Source organism: Eumetopias jubatus, unplaced genomic scaffold, assembly GCF_037043125.1.
Source record: "Eumetopias jubatus isolate StellerSeaLion01/CBP00866 unplaced genomic scaffold, mEumJub1_p1.0 scaffold_5, whole genome shotgun sequence".
Lineage (NCBI taxonomy): Eukaryota > Metazoa > Chordata > Mammalia > Carnivora > Otariidae > Eumetopias > Eumetopias jubatus.
Window position 1 is genome coordinate 79164482 of NW_028274811.1, and position 21411 is coordinate 79185892.

Genomic DNA, 21411 nt, shown 5'->3' on the forward strand with positions numbered 1-21411 from the left:
ATAAATAAAAATAAACATTGTTTCTTATATCAGCTCTTTTTGCAAATCAACTATACTGGGGCCTAAGTTATATATAGTAGAGTGTACCATTTTAATTTGTACAATTTAACAATTAAAAAAAGATATACTGACATCACAGAAAATAGTTCTGCCATGCCCTTTTGCAAATGTGGTATTGACTATATTTTAATGCTAATTTGCTGATTTAGATAATTCTTCTATGGGTATTTGATATATTAACATTTGGGAAGCTGGGTAAAGCTTAAAGGAGAATTGTGTGTACTATTTTTACAAGTTTTTCTAAGTCTAAAATTATTACAAAATAGAGCTTAAAAAAGAAAGTCAAACTAAATCCAGGAAGAAAAAAATCAAAATGTTAATGGAGGATGATTTTTATAAGCTGTTAATTTTAGTAAAAAAAAAAAACACTAGAATGTTTTAATCCAATTTACCCGTGCAGTTTTTAAAAACAGACTGTCTTTTATTTATTTTGGATCACTCATATATAATGTGTAAGTTAATGTTTACTGCTTAGGGCACAAAAGAGCCTGAAGAAGCCTGAAATGTGTTGTAGTGGGGGGAAGGGACATTACCTCCAAAACCAATGTCCAACCTGATTTCTTCAAAAACTTTGGACGGAGTGTTTTGATAACACAAGATGATTTAAATATAACCCTTCCAAAGACACATTACTTTCGCGGTATCAGATATCTGACCACCAACCGTCTGCAACTGCATCCTGTTCCTATAGATCTAGCCATCTCCCTGTCATACGTGAAAACTACTCTATAGAACAATTTTAGTATATATTTCATAGCGAATGTGGTTTCTATTGAATTAAATACATCTGCTGAGATACCAGAAATCACTGAACTAAATTACATTCACCAAGTTCAAAAGTACACTGATTTTCCCTTTTCCAACCACCAAACGTGTGTGTATTCATAAACAGATACAAACCCCATTTCAAAATCTGTGCCTTTTAATAAGGTTAAACAGTTAACAATCTGGTACAAATATTCTCATTTTTAAAAAGATACATATATGCATTTTACATAATTGTTTAAACTAAAGAAAATACTACAAGGAAACAGAGCTAAAATTCTCTTTATATTTTTCCCCAATTTACATAGCTAAACCAGTTGTATATAGTTCTTTCATATATAAGAGTTTTAGATTTTTATGTGCTACAATTAGGGAAATCTAAATGTTAAAAGTAAGTTTTAAGACATATATCCAATTATGTACAAAAACCACCACAGGTCGATTTATAGATTCAAGCTTAATATAAAATTAATCATATAAATTGTGAAAAAATATACTATGAAAAATTTTGTTCTTAAAGTAGCACACCAACGACACATATAATCCAGCTGATTCAAAAGTATAAATAATGTTTATAAATTATAGTAGTGTCTACACTGCCCTGTCATGAAATGAGGTACTCTTTGTAAATATGTATAAGAGTCTGACTTCTTTCAAGGGTCAAAATTATTTTCACTTTACCCATTTTCATTAAAAAGTTTGTAAAAATGTATCATCTTATAAAATTGAGTACACTGAATAAGACAAAACCCTTCATAACTAAAAACCATTGGGAATGCCAATTATTTAAATGACTTGTTCAAACTATTTGTATAGATAGGGTGATTTTTTTCTTCTCTCTAAATTAAGGATGAACTTCAACACTTTTCTGAATCAGTAAAATTCTTGACCAGGTAGAAGTAATTTGTTGTTGTTCACTGATCTATTTCCTCTACATTCTGAGTAGACAAAGTTGGCTTAAATCTGAACTGAAGACATAGAGTGTTATAATGTTATCAGATATGTGAAATACTTTATCTTTCAAATAAATGGATCAGTTAAAGAGTCAAGCAACACTAATACATGCCTACCATGAGCAAACCACTATTTTAGGTGCCATAAATAATATACTAAGTAACAAGTTTTTAAAATGAGAAAAATTAAATTACTGACTTATGTAAACACTGATCAACAGTTTATTAAGAAATCTTTTCAAAGAAAACCAATAAAATGCACCTAAGCCATTAAAAAAAAATCTTTTCATATGTAATTGGCACTTTTCTTTACTGAATCTGGTACTTTTTCCTGGAGGACATATAATTGAATACTGTCTTGGAATCATTAAAGTGTTAAAAATAGGCAAGATTAGCAAATTACCTCCTGGAATTCTTGAGAATATATGTATATGTAATGCTATTTCTAAATTCACTATATACTGGGACACAAAAAAGATAACCTATATTTTAATAGTTCAGTAACCTTTTATGATAAAGGACAGACTAGTGTATATAAATTTAAAAACAAAATAGCTAGTTTTAAATTCATGAGTATTCAGTAATAGTTCTTAAAAATCATCACATAAATTTGATTAGTTTACATTTTTATACCACAAATTTTCCTAAATAAGCCCAAACCACTGGCAATGATAATTAAAACAAGTTGCAAAAAGAACAGAAATGTCACCTTGTCTTTAAAATGTAAACTTTTAACTAATAATTGGCTATTTTTTCTAATTTAGTTTATTATCTTGTTATTTCACACCTGGACAATGGGAAGTGTCTGTGTGTGTGCGCCTGTATACGTGTGTGTGTGTGTGTGTGTGTGTGTGTGTGTGTGTGTGTGTTCTGAGGCTTTTGGTGGGCTCTGAAGGCACAGGTCTGTTTCTTACATTAAAACAAAAATAAGTCCATAAATGTACAGAAAACACATTTAATTATAAAATACCAACTTTTAAAATGTGATTGTCCATATTGGGTAGATATTGCTGCAATGACAATGTGCACTCTTACAAATGACGGCCAATTTTCCAGCTGTAAAGTAGTCTCCTTTTTCTATTTCACCCTTCATTTCCTGTATTGCTGAGATCACATTCTACTGTAACAGTACTCACAACTGTTTCCTGATTTTCAAATAATACATTTGTGCCTAATGGTGGCGGCTTATACAAAAAGACTGCACACCCATTGAAGAAAACGGTGATAGTTTTACAAGTAACACCTAAATATAAAAACAAAAATTAATCATGCATTTGGGCCTTTAAGTATTACAAAATGAATTCTCACTGAGAAATTCTTCACAAATAGAAACCTACTTTAAAGAGGAGAAGTATATGCATTATAGTTCCATGTTTTAAATTTTTAAAATTTTAGAGAGAAAGGTGATATTCTTCAGCAAAATATCTTTATACAATTCAATGAACTAGACCTTAATTTTCTTTCTAAACATTAAAACTGTACAATAACTATTCTTTTCTTCGTTATGATTTACATTCTTATAAAGTATTACATACAATTAAATAAATCCATGCTCTACTTCTAGCTTTATTAACACCACATCATATATATAAAAAATTGCAAGAAATGAAGTCAATGACAAAATAAAATAGCTTACAATATCCTTGAACCTAAATAAGTTGTAGAATTTTCATGTCCATGATGGAAAATAATTCTAAAAAATAAAAAAGCTTTGGGGTTCTTAGGAGAAAGCCTCCACAAAATATACCATATTGATTACTCAACCAAATTTAAGTATCAACTAAAAATGTGAAAATGAGATTCACTTCACAAGCTTTGTTTTCAAAGGACTCTGATTTTGAGCTTGGCTATATAAAGAGAAACTATTTCTGGCCAGAGTATAAGCATTTAAGTGACAGTTGAAAAAACTAAATGGCCTCACACTATAGTTTCTGCAGTACATAATTTGTGTTAGCCATTAGTACTTTACTCAAAATGTGTGTTTAAAAAACATGAATTTTCATTGAACTAAGCATTTATAGATTTACAGGAAGACTAATTAGGTAGGTACTACCACGATTAATGTTTTTAGAACATTTAAAGGTGTATATGGTTTGGGGAAAAAAATTCTCATATTCACCACAGAGTAGAAAGAAGAACAATTCATTATTGGTATCTTCTGGTCAAAAAGTACATGCATCACCAAGTAAATAATCTTTTAAACATAAAAACACAGTGAATAAAAAAGGTTCAACAAGTAAGAGTTGTGGAAAGATTAATTTTGTCTATCTAGCCAATATTTACCCTCCTATTACATTTTTGGATCTATGTAATTTATTTCTTCAGTGGGTATTTTATTATTTTGTCATTACAAATTAAGACATCATTCTCTGGGTTTAAATGCATTAAGATTAATAAGCTCTCTTGATACATGTGCCAAAATACACACAATGAAAATCACACATTATGTAATAATACATACATATATGTGTGTATGTTCATCTAGGATTTCTCTTTTTATTGAATTATAATTGATGTACAACTTATATTAGTTTCAGATGTACAAGAGTAATTTGATATTTTTAAACATTATGAAATGATCACCACAATAGGTCGTTACCATCTGTCTCCATACAAAGTTATTACAATACTATTTTTTTAATTTACTTTTTTTTTTTTAGAAAGATCAGGGGCTGAGGGAGAGGGAGAGAAGGAATCTTAAGCAGGCTTCAGGATCAGGGCAGAGCCCAACTCAGGGCTCGATCTCACGACACTGAGATCACGACCTGAGCCAGTTCAAGAGTCGGATGCTTAACCAACCAAGCCACCCAGGCGCCCTTATGATATTATTGACTATATATCTTATGGTGTAAATTACATCTCTGTGGCCTATTTTATAACTGGAAATTTGTACCTTTTGCTCTCCTTCACCTATTTTGCCTGTCTGCTCATATACTCCCCTCTGTCAACAGCCAGTTTGTTCTCTGTATCCATCAGTCTGTTTTGTTTTGTTTCATTTCTTTTGGTTTTTTTAGATTCTTTTTATAAGTGAAATCATATATAATTTGTCTTTATCTGACCTATGTCATTTGGCATAATACCATCTAGGGCCATTTATGCTGTCACAAATAGTAAGATTTCATTCTTTTTATTGCACTGTATATATAAACCACATTTTCTTTATCCATTGGATATTATCCAATTGACCCTTGCGTTACTTTCGTATATTATAAATAATGCTGCAATAAACACAGGGGTACATACATCTTTTTCAATTAGCATTTTGTTTTCTTCAGATAAATACCCAGAAATAGCCGGAGGTAGAATTACTAGATCATATGGTAGTCCTATTTTAGTTTTTTGAGGAAACACCATACTGTTTTCCATAGTGGCTGCACCAGTTTGTATTCCGACCAATAGTGCATGAGAGTTTCCTCTTCTCCAAATCCTCACCAATAATTGTTACTTCTTCTTTTTGATAATAGCCATTCTGACAGGTGAGGTGGTATCTCATTATGGTTTTGATTTGCATTTCCCTGATGATGAGTGATGGTAAGCATCTTTTCATTTGTCTGTTGGCCATCTGGATGTCTTCTTTGGAAAAAAATGCCTATGAGATCCTCTATCTTTTAATCAGGTTGTTGGCTTTTGTTGTTGTTGTTATCGAGTTGTATAAGTTCTTTATATAGTTTGGATACTGACCCCTTATTGGCCATCTCATTTCCAAGTATCTTCTCCCATTCAGTAGTTTTCCTTTCCATTTGTTGACGGTTTCCTTCACTGTACAAAAAAGCTTTTTAGTTTGACGTAGTCCTTTTGTCTATTTTTGCTTTTGTTTCCCTGGCCTGAAGAGACAGATTCAAAAAAATATTGTTAAGGCTGCTGTCAAAGAGCTTACTGTCTATGCTTTTCTTCTAGGAGTTTTATGGTTTCTGGTCTTGCATTTAATTCTTTAACACATTTTGAGTTTATTGTTGTGGTGGTCCAATTTCATTCTTTTGCATGTAGCTGTCCAGTTTTCCCAGCACCATTTATTGAAGAGACTGTCTTTTCTCAATTGAATGTTCTTGCCTCCTTTATTGTAGATTAATTGAGCATATAAATGTGGGTTTACTTCTGAGCTCTCTTTGGTGCAACTGTAAAAGGATTGTCTTAATTTCCCTTTCTCATAGTTTGCTGTTAGTACAGAGAAATGCAAAAGATTTCTGTATATTAATTTTGTATCCTGCAACTTCTGAATTTGTTTTAGTTCCAATAGGTTTTTGGTGGAGTTCCAATATTATGTTGAATAAAAGTGGTGAGAATGAACATCCGTACTATGTGCCTGATCTTAGAAGAAAAGTTTTAGATTTTTATTGTTAAATATTATGTTAGCTGTGGCTTTGTCATATATGGCCTTTATTATGTTGAGGTATATTCCCTTTATACCTACTTTGGTTAGAGCTTTTTTCATAAATGGACGTTGAATTTTATCAGATGTTTTCCTTCTATTTTTGAGATGATGATATATTTTTTATCCTTCATTTTGTTAAAGTCATGTGTCACGCTGATTGGTTTGTGGGTGTTGAACAAACATTGCATCCCTGGAATGAATCCCACTTAGGGTGTATGATCCTTTTAATATATTGCTGAATTAAGTTTGATATTTTGTTGAGGACTTTTGTATCTATGTTCATTATGGATATTGGCTTGTAATTTTCTTTTTTGTAGTATCTTTGTCTGGTTTTAATATAAGGATAATGCTGGGCTCAAAAAATGAGTTTGGAAGTGTTCTTTTCTCTTCACTTTTTTTGAGTAATTTGAGAAGGATAAGTACTAACTCTAAATATTTGGTAAAATTCACCTATGAAGCCATCTGGACCTGGACCTGGAACTTTGCTGGGAGTTTTTTGATTACTGATTTAATCTCATTACTAGCAATTGGTCTATTTTCTATTCAGATTTTCTATTTCTTCAAGAATTAGTCTTGAAGATTATAGGTTTCTAGGAATTCATCCATTCCTTCTAGGTTGTCTAATTTGCTGGTGTATAATTGTTCATAATATCCTCTTATGATCCTTTGTATTTCTGTGGTGTCCATGTAATTTCTCTTCTATCATTTCTGATTTTATTTGTTGGGCTCTCTTTTTTCTTGATGAATCTAGTTAAAGGCCTGTTGATTTTGCTGATCTTTTCAAAGAACCAGCTGTCAGTTTCACTGATCATTTCTATTGCTTTTTTAGTCTCTATTCCACTTATTTTTGTCCTGCTCTTTATTATTTTCTTCCTTCTAAGAACTTTGGGCTTTGTTTTCTCTTCTTTTTCTAGTTCCCTTAAATATAAAGTTAGATTGTTTGAGATTTTGATTTTTTTTTAAAGATTTTATTTATTTGACAGAAAGAGAGAGCAAGAGAGGGAACACAAGCAGGCGGAGAGGGAGAGGAAGAAGCAGGCTTCCCGCGGAGCAGGGAGCCCAATGAGAGGTTCAATCCCAGGACCTGGGGACCATGACCTGACCCGGAGGCAAATGCTTAATGACTGAGCCACCCAGGCGCCCCATGAGATTTTGATTGTTTCTTAAGTTAGGCCTGTATCTGTATAACTACGAACTTCCTTTTTACAACTGTTTTTGCAGCATTCCAAAAATTTTTGGAACATTGTGTTTCCATTTTTATTTATCTCGAGGTATTTTTTTTAATTTCTCTTTTGGATTTCTTCTTTGATCCATTGGTTGTTCAGTAGCATGTTTTTAAATCTTCACGTATTTGTGAATTTTCCACTTTTCTTCTTGTAACTGATTTCTAGTTTCATATTTTGTTTTTGTCAGAAAAGATGCCTGATATAATTTCAATCTTCTCAAATTTATTAAGATTTGTTTTGTGACCTTGCATGTCATCTATTCTGGAGAATGTCCCACGTGCATTTAAAAAGAATGTGTATCGTGCTGTTTTAGGGTGAAATATATATCTGTATATATCTATTAGGTCCATTTGATCTATTTAAGGCCATAGTTACCTTATTGATTTTCTATCTGGATGATCTATCCATTGATCTAAGCGAGGTATTAAAGTCCCCTACTATTATTATATTACTATTTCTTCCTTTACTACCGTTAATATTTGCTTTATATACTTAGGTGCTGCTATGATGGGTTTACAATGCTGTTTTTGTTGATCCCATTACCATTATGTAATGCCCTTTTTTGTCTTTTGTTACTGTCTTTGTTTTAAAGTCTATTTTGTCTGAGATAAGTATTACTATTCCAGCTTTCTTTTCATTTTCATTTTTATGGAATGTCTTTTTCTATCCCTTCACTTTTAGCCTGTGAGCATCTGTAGATTTTAAGTGAGTCTCTTATAGGTAGCATATACAAGGGTCTTGTTTTTTTATCCAGCCACTATATGTCTTTTGATTATAGAATTTAATTCATTTACATTTAAAGCAATTATTGATAGGTATGTACTTATTGCCATTTTGTTAACTGTTTTCTGGCTGTTTTTGTAGTTTCACTCTGATCCTTTTTTATTCTCTTTCTCTCTTCCCCTGTGGTTTATTTTCTTTAGTGTTATGTTTAGATTCCTTTTTCTTTTCCTTTCTGTATTTACCATAATTTTTTTATGTGGGTGACTACCATGAAGTTCACATATAACATGTATATAACAGTCTCTTTTAAGTTGATGGTAACTTAATTTTGAACATATTTCAAAACTTGATACTTTTACTCACACCCTCCATGTTTTAGATGTTTGATGACACATATCTTTTTTATTTTATGTTCCCTTAACTAATTATTGTATTTTAAATTAACTTTACTAATTTTGTCTTTCACCCTTAACACTTCCATTATAAGATGCTTATCTACTATCTCTATTACTTATTTACCTTTACTGCTGAGATTTTTATTTTCACGTTTCGTTAATTAATGCCTTTCCTTTTTAGGTTAGAAAAGTCCCTTTAGCATTTCTTGTAAGGCCAGTTTAGTGGTAATGAACTTCCTTAGCTTTTGCTTACTTGGAAAACTCTTCATCTCTCTTTCACTTCTGTGTTGGGGAGAGTATTCTTGGTGGCAGTTTTTTTCCTTTCAGTGTTTTGAGCGTTATTCCACTTCTTTCTGCCCTTTGCAATTTCTGCCGAAAAATCTGCTGATAGCCTTATTGGGTTTCCCTTATATGTAATTTTTTTTCTCTTGCTGCTTTTAAGATTCTCTATTTATCTTTACCTTTATCATATTTTAATTATAATTGGTCTTGGTGTATTTACTTTTGGGTTCATCTTATTTGGAACTCTGGACCTGCATGTCTGTTTCCTTCTCTAGGTTAGGGAAGTTTTCAGCCATTATTTCTTCAACTAATTTTTCTAGCCCTTTTCTTCCTCTTCTCCTTCTGAGGCCCCTAGAATGCAAATGGTATTCCATTTGATGCTGTCCCAGAGGTCCCTTAAGGTATCTTGTCTTTTAATTCTATTTTCATTTTGTGGCTCTGAGTGTTTTCCATTGCTGTCTTACAGCTCGCTAATTCATGCCTCTAATTCATCCATTCTGCTACTGAAACCCCTAGAGTATTTTTTAGTTCAGTTATAACTTATGTTTGGTACTTTCTTATATTTTCTACCTCTTTGTTAAAGTTCTTGCTGTGTTCATCCATTCTTTTCTCAAAATTGGTGAGCATCTTTATGGCCATAGCCTTGAACTCTTTATCAGGTAGACTGCTTATCTCCATTTCCTTAAGGTCTTTTTTTCTGGGACTTGCTTTGTTCTTTGGTTTGGAATCTGCCCTCTCATTTTCCCTGTCTCTCTGTGTTTATATATATGCATTAGGTACAATGGCCACCTCTTTCAGTCTTGAGGTAGTGGGCTTGTATAAGAGCTGCTTCATGTGGCCCAAAAACACAGTCTTCCTTGGTTACAGACCCAGTCCCTCTATGGACATCCCTCATGTGGGCTGCAGTCCTAGCTGTCTATAAAAGGGATGCACCTGCTGTATGGGATAAGTGAGACTCAGGGTACTCAGCCAGCCCAGTTTTGGCTTGGTAGCTGTGTAAATAGGACAGGGGTGGATGTTCACCTGATCCAGCTGCAGCTTGTCTGCTACATTAGGAGCGTGGAGCTCAGGGAACCTGACTACATGTTTGCATCCTGGCTGCTAAATGGGAAGGATGGGGCTCAGGAAGCTTGCCCATCCTAACTGTGGCTAGATCTCTGCACAGGGTAGGTGGGGTGCACAGTATTTGTCCAGCCTGGTTACAGGGCAGGATGGACAGAGCATGCCCTCTGGTGCTAGCAGGCTGGAGGAAGGGCATGGAAAATGGCACTCCCTGATTCTGTCACCAGCAAGTTAGGATAAGACTACAAAAATGGTGCTCGCCAGAGCTTTTGTCCCTGGATAAAGCCCCTGCAGGTTCCTGCCTCTCTAGCAGCCACTTTAAAATTACTAAGTGGGTCTTCTGTGCTTATGGTCTGAGTGCTTTTCATTCTGTTGCTTTTGTGCTAGATCTCAGGATGAGTGGGTTTGCACATGAACCCTTTAAGAGTGGAATCTCTGTTCCCTGTAGTTCTGTGTTTCTCTTGGTCTTAATCCCTATCAATTTTCAAAACCAGATGTTTGGAGATCTTGTCTTTCCAGTGCCAGTCCTCTGAGTCAACCCCTTCACTCATTGAAGAAGTGCTCTTTGTTTTTGGGATCCCTCCCAATTGTGGAGTTATCATGTCTGGGGTAAGATCATGGGCAAGGCCATGTTTCTGTCTTTTCTACCCTACTCCATGTATCTCTTTTGTCCCTTGTTATGGGGTGCTATGTTCAGTGCTAAGGTCCTTTTCTTTAGAAATTATTCTACATGTAGCTATAAATTTGTTGTGTTTATGGGAGGCGATGTGTTTAGGGTCCTCCTGTGCCACCATATTGAAACCTCTACCTCTATTTTTAATTTAAATATATAATTTTAGGTTGATTTTAAATGTTTAAATATTAACTCTTACAAAATAGATACATTGGTCTATTTCCTCAATTTTCATTGTTATTTATTGCTTAACCAAGACTATCTAAGACAGACTACCAAAAGCAAAAAAGGGTTAAACATCATAGCTAACCTTTTAAACTATAAAAACATTTCTTACAACATGCTTTAGAGCCAAAGGATACTTCCTACCTCAGCTCTAGTTGCTTTCCAAAGCCCAGGTACCTAGATGACAATCATTCCAGAGAGTTTCTCAAAATTGTCTTTTAGTTTTTTGTTAGACGTTCAAAAAAAATTTTGAGGGAAGTTTTAAAAAAAGCATATGTGATTTTATGAAAGCTAAAATGTTATTCTCTTCTATTTTAGACTGAGCCTTACAACTCATTAAAGTCTTTCATAACTCGCTGTGATAAATGATCTCTGCTTCAGAACTACAGAATAGCCCAACAGCACGGGCTGAACATTACAAAACTTAAGTAAGTAACAGTAAGATCTTTTTCTCTTGATATCATCAATTTAATCTAAAGTTATCAAGAAATCACCACTTACTTATGGCTACTAGCATATGGGCCATCTTGATGTTATTATAAATCCAGCAAGCTCCTTTAGCTCCACATTCATTAATATCCCACAAAATACATGTGCTGTCTATTGTGACACCAAATATAATTGGTCCAGGTATTGTGCCTAGAAGAATTATATGTGAAATACACAATCAGTAAAGATTACAATCTATAGTTAACAGGTTTTTATATACATGGTTATAAATATATTTTATGTAAATAAGACTAGGAACTAATCTGTCCATATACAGATCAGGTCATGTGCAAGTAAAAGTGATAGAAAGAAATATAGATAAAATATTCTAAAATAATTAAATAATTACTATATATTTCTAATCAACTCAGAAAGTTATTTTAATAAAAAATCTGGCATATATTGGGTTAACACTTAGCTAAGTAAATATTTTAATCCACTGCTTTTCTAATTTTTCTAATTTAATGAATATGCCTTTGAAATTAGCTATTCTACTTTTTTTTAAAGATTTTATTTATTTATTTGAGAGAGAGAGAATGAGAGCCAGAGAGCACGAGAGGGAAGAGGTTCAGAGGGAGAAGCAGACTCCCTGCTCAGCAGGGAGCCCGATGTGGGACTCGATCCTGGGACTCCAGGATCATGACCTGAGCCGAAGGCAGTTGCTTAGCCAACTGAGCCACCCAGGCGCCTGCTATTCTACTTTTTTTAAAGATTTATTTATTTGAGAGAGAGAGAAAGTTAATAACAGGGAAGCAGAGAGGGAGAGAAAAACTTCAGCAGACTCCTCACTAAGCTCAGAGCCCGATACGGGGCTTGATCTCATGACCCTGAAATCATGACCTGAGCCGATATCAAGAATCGGATATTTAACCAACTGCACCACCCAGGGGCCCTAGCTATTCTACTTTTTAAAAATCGAAATTATTGATATGTGTTATGTGTATGTGCATGTGCATGCATGAGAGTGCACATGGGTATGCACACACACAGGCACACACATTCATACCAACATGCCTGGGAATACTATCTCAAACATACCCCCTCCTTTGCATGAAGTCATGAGGTAATAAACTTTCACATATTTAAGGAGTTTTCAACTGTTACAAATCAAATACATTTCTTAGACAAAGATTTCAACGACATCCAGCCTGTTCTTTCATGACCTGCAGCATGATAAAGAGTCAAAGGAGCACTGGACTGAGAGTAAGGATATCATTTTCCTAGTCTCATTTTCACCACGAATTGTTTAACTATGGGCAAATCCCTAAATCTCTCAGAGCCTTAATTTATTCATCTGAAAACTGGAAAGCTGGTCCAAGTGACCTCTAATGTCCCTGCTTTTGGTTTTTGTTTTTATAAATGATCTCAGTATTATCTGTATAATATTGTGGGTATAATCATATACACGTATAATTAAATATATAATACAGTATTTCTGTCCTTCTACTTCTTTCTACATCTGGAACCTTATAAAAATTTCCATAAAATCTTCCAACAATTCTCAACTAGCCACAATATCTATGCCAGAGTTTCATTTAAATACTTTAACTCATTATTTTTCATTGCTAATACAATATAATTATGTCCCAAATGGAGATAAATGCTGGGAGAAAAGGAATTACCATAGCTATAAATAAGATTTCATCATAATTTATATTGGTAATGGGCTTTACATGAATAGAAAAAAAATTATGTATTTTACTATGCTCTATTAAACATGTGTTCATGATCCTATGTTGTACTTTAAATAAATATGTTATAATCTTTAAAGTTATATTTGTAACAGAATTGGAAACAACGGTTAACCAGTTAGGTAAGTTAAGTGAAAAGTACAGTCATTATTTTCTTATGTGATATATAAATAATACTATATCTTGAATATTAGAAAACAGCTTTCTTCAGTGACAATTAGGTAGTTTTCCATGGTATTTAAATTAATTATTTTCTTGACACATAATGTAAGTGAGTAAACCAATAACACTAACGAACAAAAATAACCAACAGTCACTGATGAATTAAGAAAAAGAGCATACCTAATAATCGAAGCAGCATAAACTGTATTCCCAATGCTAGGGACCGCTGCCTGTGATGAACACACCTGGAGATATCAAATACATATTAAACCAAAAGTGGTTGTATCGTATATTTGCTCTTTGAGCAAATTTATTTTTATACCAGCTTAGCATTTCTGGATTAAAGTAAATGTTATGTGCGTGAAATAAACTATTTGTGACAGCTTATATACAGTTCAACTTTTCTGTAATTATAAAGAAGAAAAATGATATGTGAACTAAAAACACTACAAATATAAGTAACACCAAAAAGGGTCAAATGAAGTTTAACAAATGTATTGAATATGTACGAACTGTAACAAATGTAAAAAAGAAAGGACATTTATTAATAAGACTTATTTTTAACCATCCCTTAAGTCACAAGCAAATAATTCCTACTCTAATTTACTAACTTTGAGATAGAAGTCATATCCATGGGATAAGGTACAAATCTGGGTCAATGTAAAATAGTTGCTGAGGCTCAATCTGATTTTAAGTAGTGGTTATCAAAGATGAATAAAACATGACACTGGCACCCAAGAATTTGGAGATAAAAAAGATCAACATGTAGTTGAAAGGTAATGCAGATAATTTTTCAAAAATGAAGTTTTAAAAAAGCATTTTCTTAATTCTCTAAACAACTCCAATGTCCACGTAGGATAATGTTAACAGACTATTTAGTACTTCTAGACAGAGTCTCTAAAATTTCCAATTGACAAAAAAATATGTGAAAGGGTAGTATCAGGGAACAAAAACTGAAGAGTAAAAAAGCTACAGTTTGTTAGGAAAGTCATAGAAAGGCTGATGAACTTATGAAAGCGCAGACAGAAAATAGTTTTATCAAGTGATGTAGAAGGAGAGAGAGCAACTTGAAGCTCAAAACACTGTTAAGACCCAGGTGACAGCTAGCTTCTCATCCAGCAGAGCACTGTTTACAGGAAAGCTGAATATCACAGCACCTACTACATAAGGTAGAATGATGGAAATGCAGTGTGGAATGCACTGCATTTCCATCATACTCAAACACAGTCCAACAGCTTCAACTGAAGGGTTATGAAAGAGGCAGAGAAACTAAAGTCAGGTATATTCCAGGTAGGCAATATCAAGATATTTTCACATACATAATCAAATTTAAACCTCATTCATCTGGGGATCAATGAAATAGGTTTTCCATGCCATGGAACTAATGATCTTAAAAGAACTGAATTAGTATTGGAACTAGTGGTCAATAGAAACCCCAAATGAACCCTTGAGTCCATTTTCTTTTCACCCAACATGTCTTAGGGATGGCAAATTTCACAATATAATATATACCTTAGGATGGACACAGTTATAGGAGTACCAGCCATAAATGTAAAGATAATTGTAGCAAACAAAATGCCAAGAAAAACGGGCAACTTTGCACATCGATTTTCACATTTTCCAGCTTTAGCTTCAAAATCAAAATTTGCCAAAGTAGGTGTCATTTCTATATTCCTTTCAATACAGGAACAGTTGTAATATACCTAGAAATATTAGACAAGAAAATATTGAAAGTACTTATCTTGAAAACATATTTTTAAAGATTTATTTATTTATTTATTTATTTGAGAGCGAGAGAGAGAGAAAGAGAGAGTGCAAATGGGGGGAGGGACAGAAAGAGAAGGAGAAAGAGAATCCTCAAACAGACTCCCTGCTGAACACCGCCCAACATAGGGCTCCATCCCAGAACCCTGGAATCATGACCTGGGCCGAAATCCAGAGTCAGCCACTTAACCGACTGCACCACCCAGGTGCCCCTCTTGAAAACATTAAGTTATGTGATCTCTAGACACGGCAAACATTTTACACAATCTTAATCTATACACAAAAAATAATGCTGAGAAAGAGTAATTAACTCTTAAGAAATTAAGTGAAAATAAGGGGCCATATTTATGACCTGTATTTGAGTTTCATGTTCATTGTTTCAAATTGTAATCTACTATTGACTCATGACTTATAAATTGACAAGAATATAGCAATTACCAGATCTCACATTCTAGACTACTTTTAATGGATCATAATTGTTCAAATAGTTTTCCATTAAAGAAGGCAAAGAAGCATATAGAGTGACAATCTCACTCTCCACATTAGTTCGAAAGGACGAACACTGTAATTTTAACAAGTGCCACAGTCAAATCAACTAATACATCACAAGTCTCTAGGAAAAAAAAAAATGCTACTTTCAACTAAATTACTATAACTTTCTGAACTTTTTGTAATTGCTTTACTAAAAGGAAAAGCAAACTATATGCCTTCTAAGATAACATATTTATAACAATAAAAAATAGAAATTATTACTTCATTATCCTGAAAGCTATTTTATATGTAAATATAAAATATTAACTATTTAATATATATACATGTAAATTAATAATATAAAGTGTTGAAAGGTAACATGTTAAAAGATCACAAGTATCACGTTTATAGGAAAAGAGGGTTTAGGAAGTTCGTAAGGCATAATTATTTTTTAAAGGTCTTTTACACCTCAATTCTATCCTTACTATAAATCTTTTTACAAGTTTAAGGCCTCAATAAAGTTAGAGTAAAGCCAAAGAAGTCAAAGGGAAATGGTTCTTTTATTATTCTGAAGGCCAGAAACCTTTTTTCAGTGCTAAAGCTAATCTAAGGCTGCTGGTATTGATTCAGGACATCCAAATACGCAGATGACACTCCCACAATGGAATATTACATGCTCAGCAATGGGATGTATCAAATAATGAAGAAATGTAGCCTTTTAAATTTTTAAAATAAAAGTATTTTCTATCTCGATGTAATTTTACACCTCTCTTACATAAAAATGTATACAATTTTCCTTGCCCTATAACTATACCTAGCTGTCAGTCAATATCTGTTTTGTTGTTTGGGTCATTAGTGTGAAATATAAGACTAATATTTCTGTGAACAAATGTACATAGGTATTTACTATACTATTATCAATGCATTTTGCCTATTTGAAATATGCCATTAAGAAAAAAAAATCCTGTGAAAAAATGAGTTGTTACATGGACTAAATGGACATGAAAAAGCCAGGACAAATAGAAAATATGGAAGTCAAAATAATTTGTTTTTCCTAAACAATCCCTAGAAGACAATTTGCTAGTTAAGATGGCAATTACAGTATTTGGAGAAAAATATAAATATCAAATTAATCATATCAAAATAACCAATACCATTTAAAATGTGCTCTGGCTATTAGATTTTTTTTCTTTTTTTGGGAGGGGGTTTCCATATGCAGGATACTATTTGTGTCTAACATTTCTAGTTATGTGACTAAAACCCTACAAATATCTCCTTGTGATCCTTTTCTAAGTAGAGTCAGTCAATAACAATTATTAATCATATTTTATACACAAGAAAATAATACCTACATACCTGCCTCTCAAAGGAACAGTTAGCTACCTTACCGGTAGTTCTGATTCTATAATGTGCATCATGCTCATTTGTGGAATTCGATTCCTTCTGACACAAACACCTAATTTTCTCAATCTGTTTTGAAACTAAAGCAATCCCAGATGTCTACTGGTTTGAAGGCATGATAAACTTCAGACTTGAGAGCTCAAAAATCTTCTTGATGTCTTTTATTTTTCATAGGCACCTAACGGTAATGATCTAATTAGTCTTATCCCAAGGATTAAAACTGCACAAGTGGCATCCAAGTCTATTAGGTCTACTATGATTCACCACATTTTTTTCTGTCATATTTTTTAAAGTTCTTAGATGATCATTTAAAAAATCTATAACCTAGGTAATATGAAAAAATATACATTGTTTCTCATATTCTCACACTTCCTGCAGGAAGATCAAATCCTAGTATGTGCAAACTTCTACTGTATTTATTGCACATAAAATCATTAAAGATATGCATATATATGTACATGCACATACATAGACTTATGTATGTAATTATGAACATACAAATGTGTATAACCACACACACACAAACACATCCATGTTAGTTTTAGAAGAAATCTGAAGTAATTTTATGGATTGTTTCAATTATCTATTTCTACTTATTTACATAGAAATCTTTTCTTACAATCTTAAACTTCTCTTTATATGGGAAAATGAATGCCATTTCATTATTCTACATTTCAAATATTCAAGATTTTGCTGTTTTGTCATGTAATTCTTATATATCTTATTCATTGTGATCTCTTATATCATAGTATAGATTTCCCTCAGGTCTTCTTAAAGTTATCACATTATCTATTAATGCATAACATATGTACTACAAATAATCTGAATGTTATTTTTTCCCCAAACTCTTAAATTTAGCCAAGATGAAATCCAATAAAATTCTATGGGATTCTCTTAAATCATTTAACTGTTAAAAACATCATATCTAGGTAAACTAATATGCATTCTAATCTAGAATTAAAAGTAAATTTGTATCTGAGAATTAATGATTTGAGTATTTTAAAACGAATCCATGGTACATCATATCAAAGCAATAAATATTTATTATGCTTCCATTATATACACAGTATTTAGTAAGAATAGAAGTTCTCGGACTTCTAGGGGCATAAAGTATGGCTGAGAAAAAAATTAAAAATATAAAAATGTAAATAATATTTCACTACTATAACAGAAGTAATGTACAAAGATGGATGTGAGTAACTGCAAAATTGATTTTTCCACATTCAATGCATCCGAGATATAAAGGAAGAAGAGTCTTTTTCAGCTGGAGTGCTCAGGGGCTTAAAATATATATATATATATATATACACATAATTAAAGTAAGAACGCTTTGCATGAGCTCTACCCTCTTAACAAATTTAAAGCTTACATTATTGTTGATAATAGTTACAGTGTTGTACAGCAGATCTAGAGTTTATTCATCTAACTTGACTGAAACTTTACCTCTGGCTTCTGAATGGAGGAGGTAGGAGAGCAAGGGAAGAAGAAGCACTACATAATTCCACTGGAGGAATAAAGATGGCCATCCATACATATACAAACACATTGCCTCATTAAAGTAAAGTAGAAGACACAAGTTACCTTCAGATGTCTTTTTGAAATATAATTTCTACAACCTGCAAAGCAGGGAGAAAAATACTGGATTCCATCTCCTCCACAGACAGGATAATAATATGATCGCAAGCAGTTACAATTGGCATTACAAGGAGCGGTCAAGTTTCCCAGTTTTCCTGTCCTGTGAACAAGAAATGAAATAAGGGCAAATTATCTATGTTATAACTTCTAATGAACAGTTCAGTAGCATTGCTATATCTTGCCATTCAGTCAATTTACTTGCTCAACACGTATTTAATTACTGAAAAAATGAAACAAATAAAATGTCTGCCTTTTCACATAGAATTTAATTTCTTATGGGAGAGAGAGGTGGTATAAACAATACTTATATAATGTATGTCAGTGATAAGAAAAATAGGCAGAGTAAGCAAATAAAACAAGGTTTCTCATTTGGCACTAGATTATTCTTTCAAGGGGTGGCAGGGAGGGGCTTGATGATCTTGTGGATTGTAGGATGCTTACCAGCATCCCTGGTCTCTACAAACTAGATGTCTATAGCAACCCTCAGTGATGACAACCAAAATGTCTGCAGACATCAACAAATTTCCCTGGGACGTGGGCAAAATTTTAAACCTAGAAGGATGAATAAAATAATGGTATTCAACATACTCATTTTATCAGTGGGAAAACTAGGGCCCAGAGAGATTAAGTTATTTTTCTGTCTTTGCCAAATATTCCTGGTTCCCAGGCTCAGTTCTGTTCCATGCTGCTGCTTAATAGGATGCAGTATCTTGGATAAAATAAAGGATTACCTTAAGCAAAGACACTTCTCCAATCCCTATTTATTCATTCATTCAACCAATAAACATTGAGCAAATGCTGGGCCCTAGGCTAGGTATCAGGAATACCTGCCACAGGTTGCTGCTAGATTTCTTTATCAAGCACTGTTTTTCTCACAAAAGAAAGCACTTTGGTCTACTTACAACTAGGTTACAATATAAATAGAGAAGTACAGCGACTAGAAAAATACTACCCCTTCAATTCTAGAAACAACCTCTACACAAACATTTTTAAATTTAAATTTTCCAATGTATAATTCTCACGTTATGAATAAGTGACTACTGAGAACATGAAAATAAAAGACAGTATGATGCAAACTTCAGTAGAAACAGAGAAATATGGCATATATTCCTTATTTTCAAACCTATATAAGCCACTTAAGCCTATATATTTTATAAGGATTTACTGCAGGAGGTAAAGGGAAACCTGTTATTAGGAAAATAGCCAATGCTTGCAAACTTTATTAAATGGTCTTAATATATACATAGTATTTTAAAAATATACAAGATATTTTAAATTTTAAAATTTTTGAATATTTAAAAATATATATATGTGTATAAATGCACACTTTCATATATATGAGTAACACATTTATCACAAGTAGAATTTAAATGCTAATTTCTTTTTTTTAAAGATTTTTTTATTATTTATTTTGAGAGAGTGAGAATGAGAAAGAGAGAGAGTACATGAGAGGGGGGAGGGTCAGAGGGAGAAGCAGACTCCCTGCTGAGCAGGGAGCCTGATGCGGGACTCGATCCCGGGACTCCAGGATCATGACCTGAGCCAAAGGCAGTCGCTTAACCAACTGAGCCACCCAGGCGCCCCTAAATGCTAATTTCTTATTTGAGTCCAAACTATCCTCTAATTATTCCTCTACCATAAGCAAAGATTTCCCTAAACCTATTACAACATCCTAATAGGTATGTTTCTTTAAGGTGCTGTTTCAGATAAGCAAAGAAATTCTAGCTAGAGACCAGATAGAGAAAAAATACTGTGTGTACTTACTACAGTATTTCATATTTTATGAAGTTCTAAGTATAAAGTAAAACACAAATCACCACCACCAACAGATTACCAAAACAGAGCCAAACTGCCTAAAGATTGTCAAGGCAATAAAAGAACCATGGGAAGTTTTAATAACCAACAGATTCTAGAAATGACAGTCTCTTTTCAATTGCTGTGTCCATATTTAGCATTTAAGAATGAATTCATATAAAATGTTATAAATACTAATAATATCCCCTGAATCAGTATTGTTGATCTTAAGTTTTTTATATATACTGTTTAACAGGGTTTTAAATGAACTTATCAATAAGTCTAACTTATTAGTACATAGTCGAAAAAGCTGTTTTTAACCACCTGTGATTACATGGCAAGGGCAAAGACTCTTTGCATCACTCTACTAGAAACTACATTTTCATAACTTCTTCTTTCTTCCACTAAGCTTCTTAATCTAGTCTTCTTTCCATATACTAGTTTTTCTTATACATGTTTCCTGGATGAGGCTATACTGACTAAGCTGCCCATGGTATGTACATTTTAATATGCAGCATGCAGAGATAAATTGAGAATTTGGGGCCACAGAGAAAAAACAATGTGACAATGTCTCACCTCCTTTGAGACATTAAACTCTCTATCTCTATATCTGAACACACACACCCCTCAAACTGGCACCTTGTCACTTGTCTTCCTTCCTGTCCATAGGCTAAAGACAACTTATTTGGTAGTAACTCATGTTTAAGGTTAAAAAATAGAAAACTGATTCATATCTACGTCATTCATTTTTCAAGGTGATTAACTAGTGTTATACTATCCAGAACTTTCTGTTCTTCTAAAAGGAACATACAAAAAAACAAGTGGTTTCTCGGGATATGTTTGGTTAAAGTTTGTAGGTGTGCAAGTCAGGTCTGCAGAGCTTACCTCTACCCACATTCAACATTTCCAGATACTTTTTTATTTACAGGCACATGACCTAAGTCCCATTTAAACCGGTTCCTGAAGACCTAGCCTTTACTTTCTAGCATTTATGGCTAACATATTCCCTTTGCCTTTCTCTCTACTCAAAGCTCTTTTTATCCTTAAAGGATATGTAAGCCCATACCCTTCCTGAATCTTATTAAAGGAAACTGAAAAGCTCTCCTTTTGAATTTCATAGCCCTTTGTATGTCTCTCATTACCTAATGCATTGTTCATTTACCACTTTGTTTCCCAATCTCTCCTGCTACATTGTAAACTCCTTTAGAGTAGAGATTTTGTCCTAAAGGTCAACCAGAGGATGTGGTCAACAAATGTTGAATAAATGT

The 21411-nt window shown here is 33.2% G+C and overlaps 1 protein-coding gene across 1 annotated transcript in view; it reads right to left on the reverse strand.

Annotated features, from left to right (window-relative positions):
- Positions 1 to 2719: 2719 nt before the first annotated feature.
- SLCO4C1 (solute carrier organic anion transporter family member 4C1) overlaps positions 2720 to 21411 on the reverse strand; it is a 63990-nt gene continuing 45298 nt past the window's right edge. Inside the window, 5 exon segments of the mRNA XM_028102760.2 lie at positions 2720 to 3021; positions 11238 to 11375; positions 13259 to 13323; positions 14591 to 14781; positions 18296 to 18449. Of these exon segments, the coding sequence (XP_027958561.1) occupies positions 2861 to 3021; positions 11238 to 11375; positions 13259 to 13323; positions 14591 to 14781; positions 18296 to 18449 (709 nt within the window). The 3' untranslated portion in view covers positions 2720 to 2860.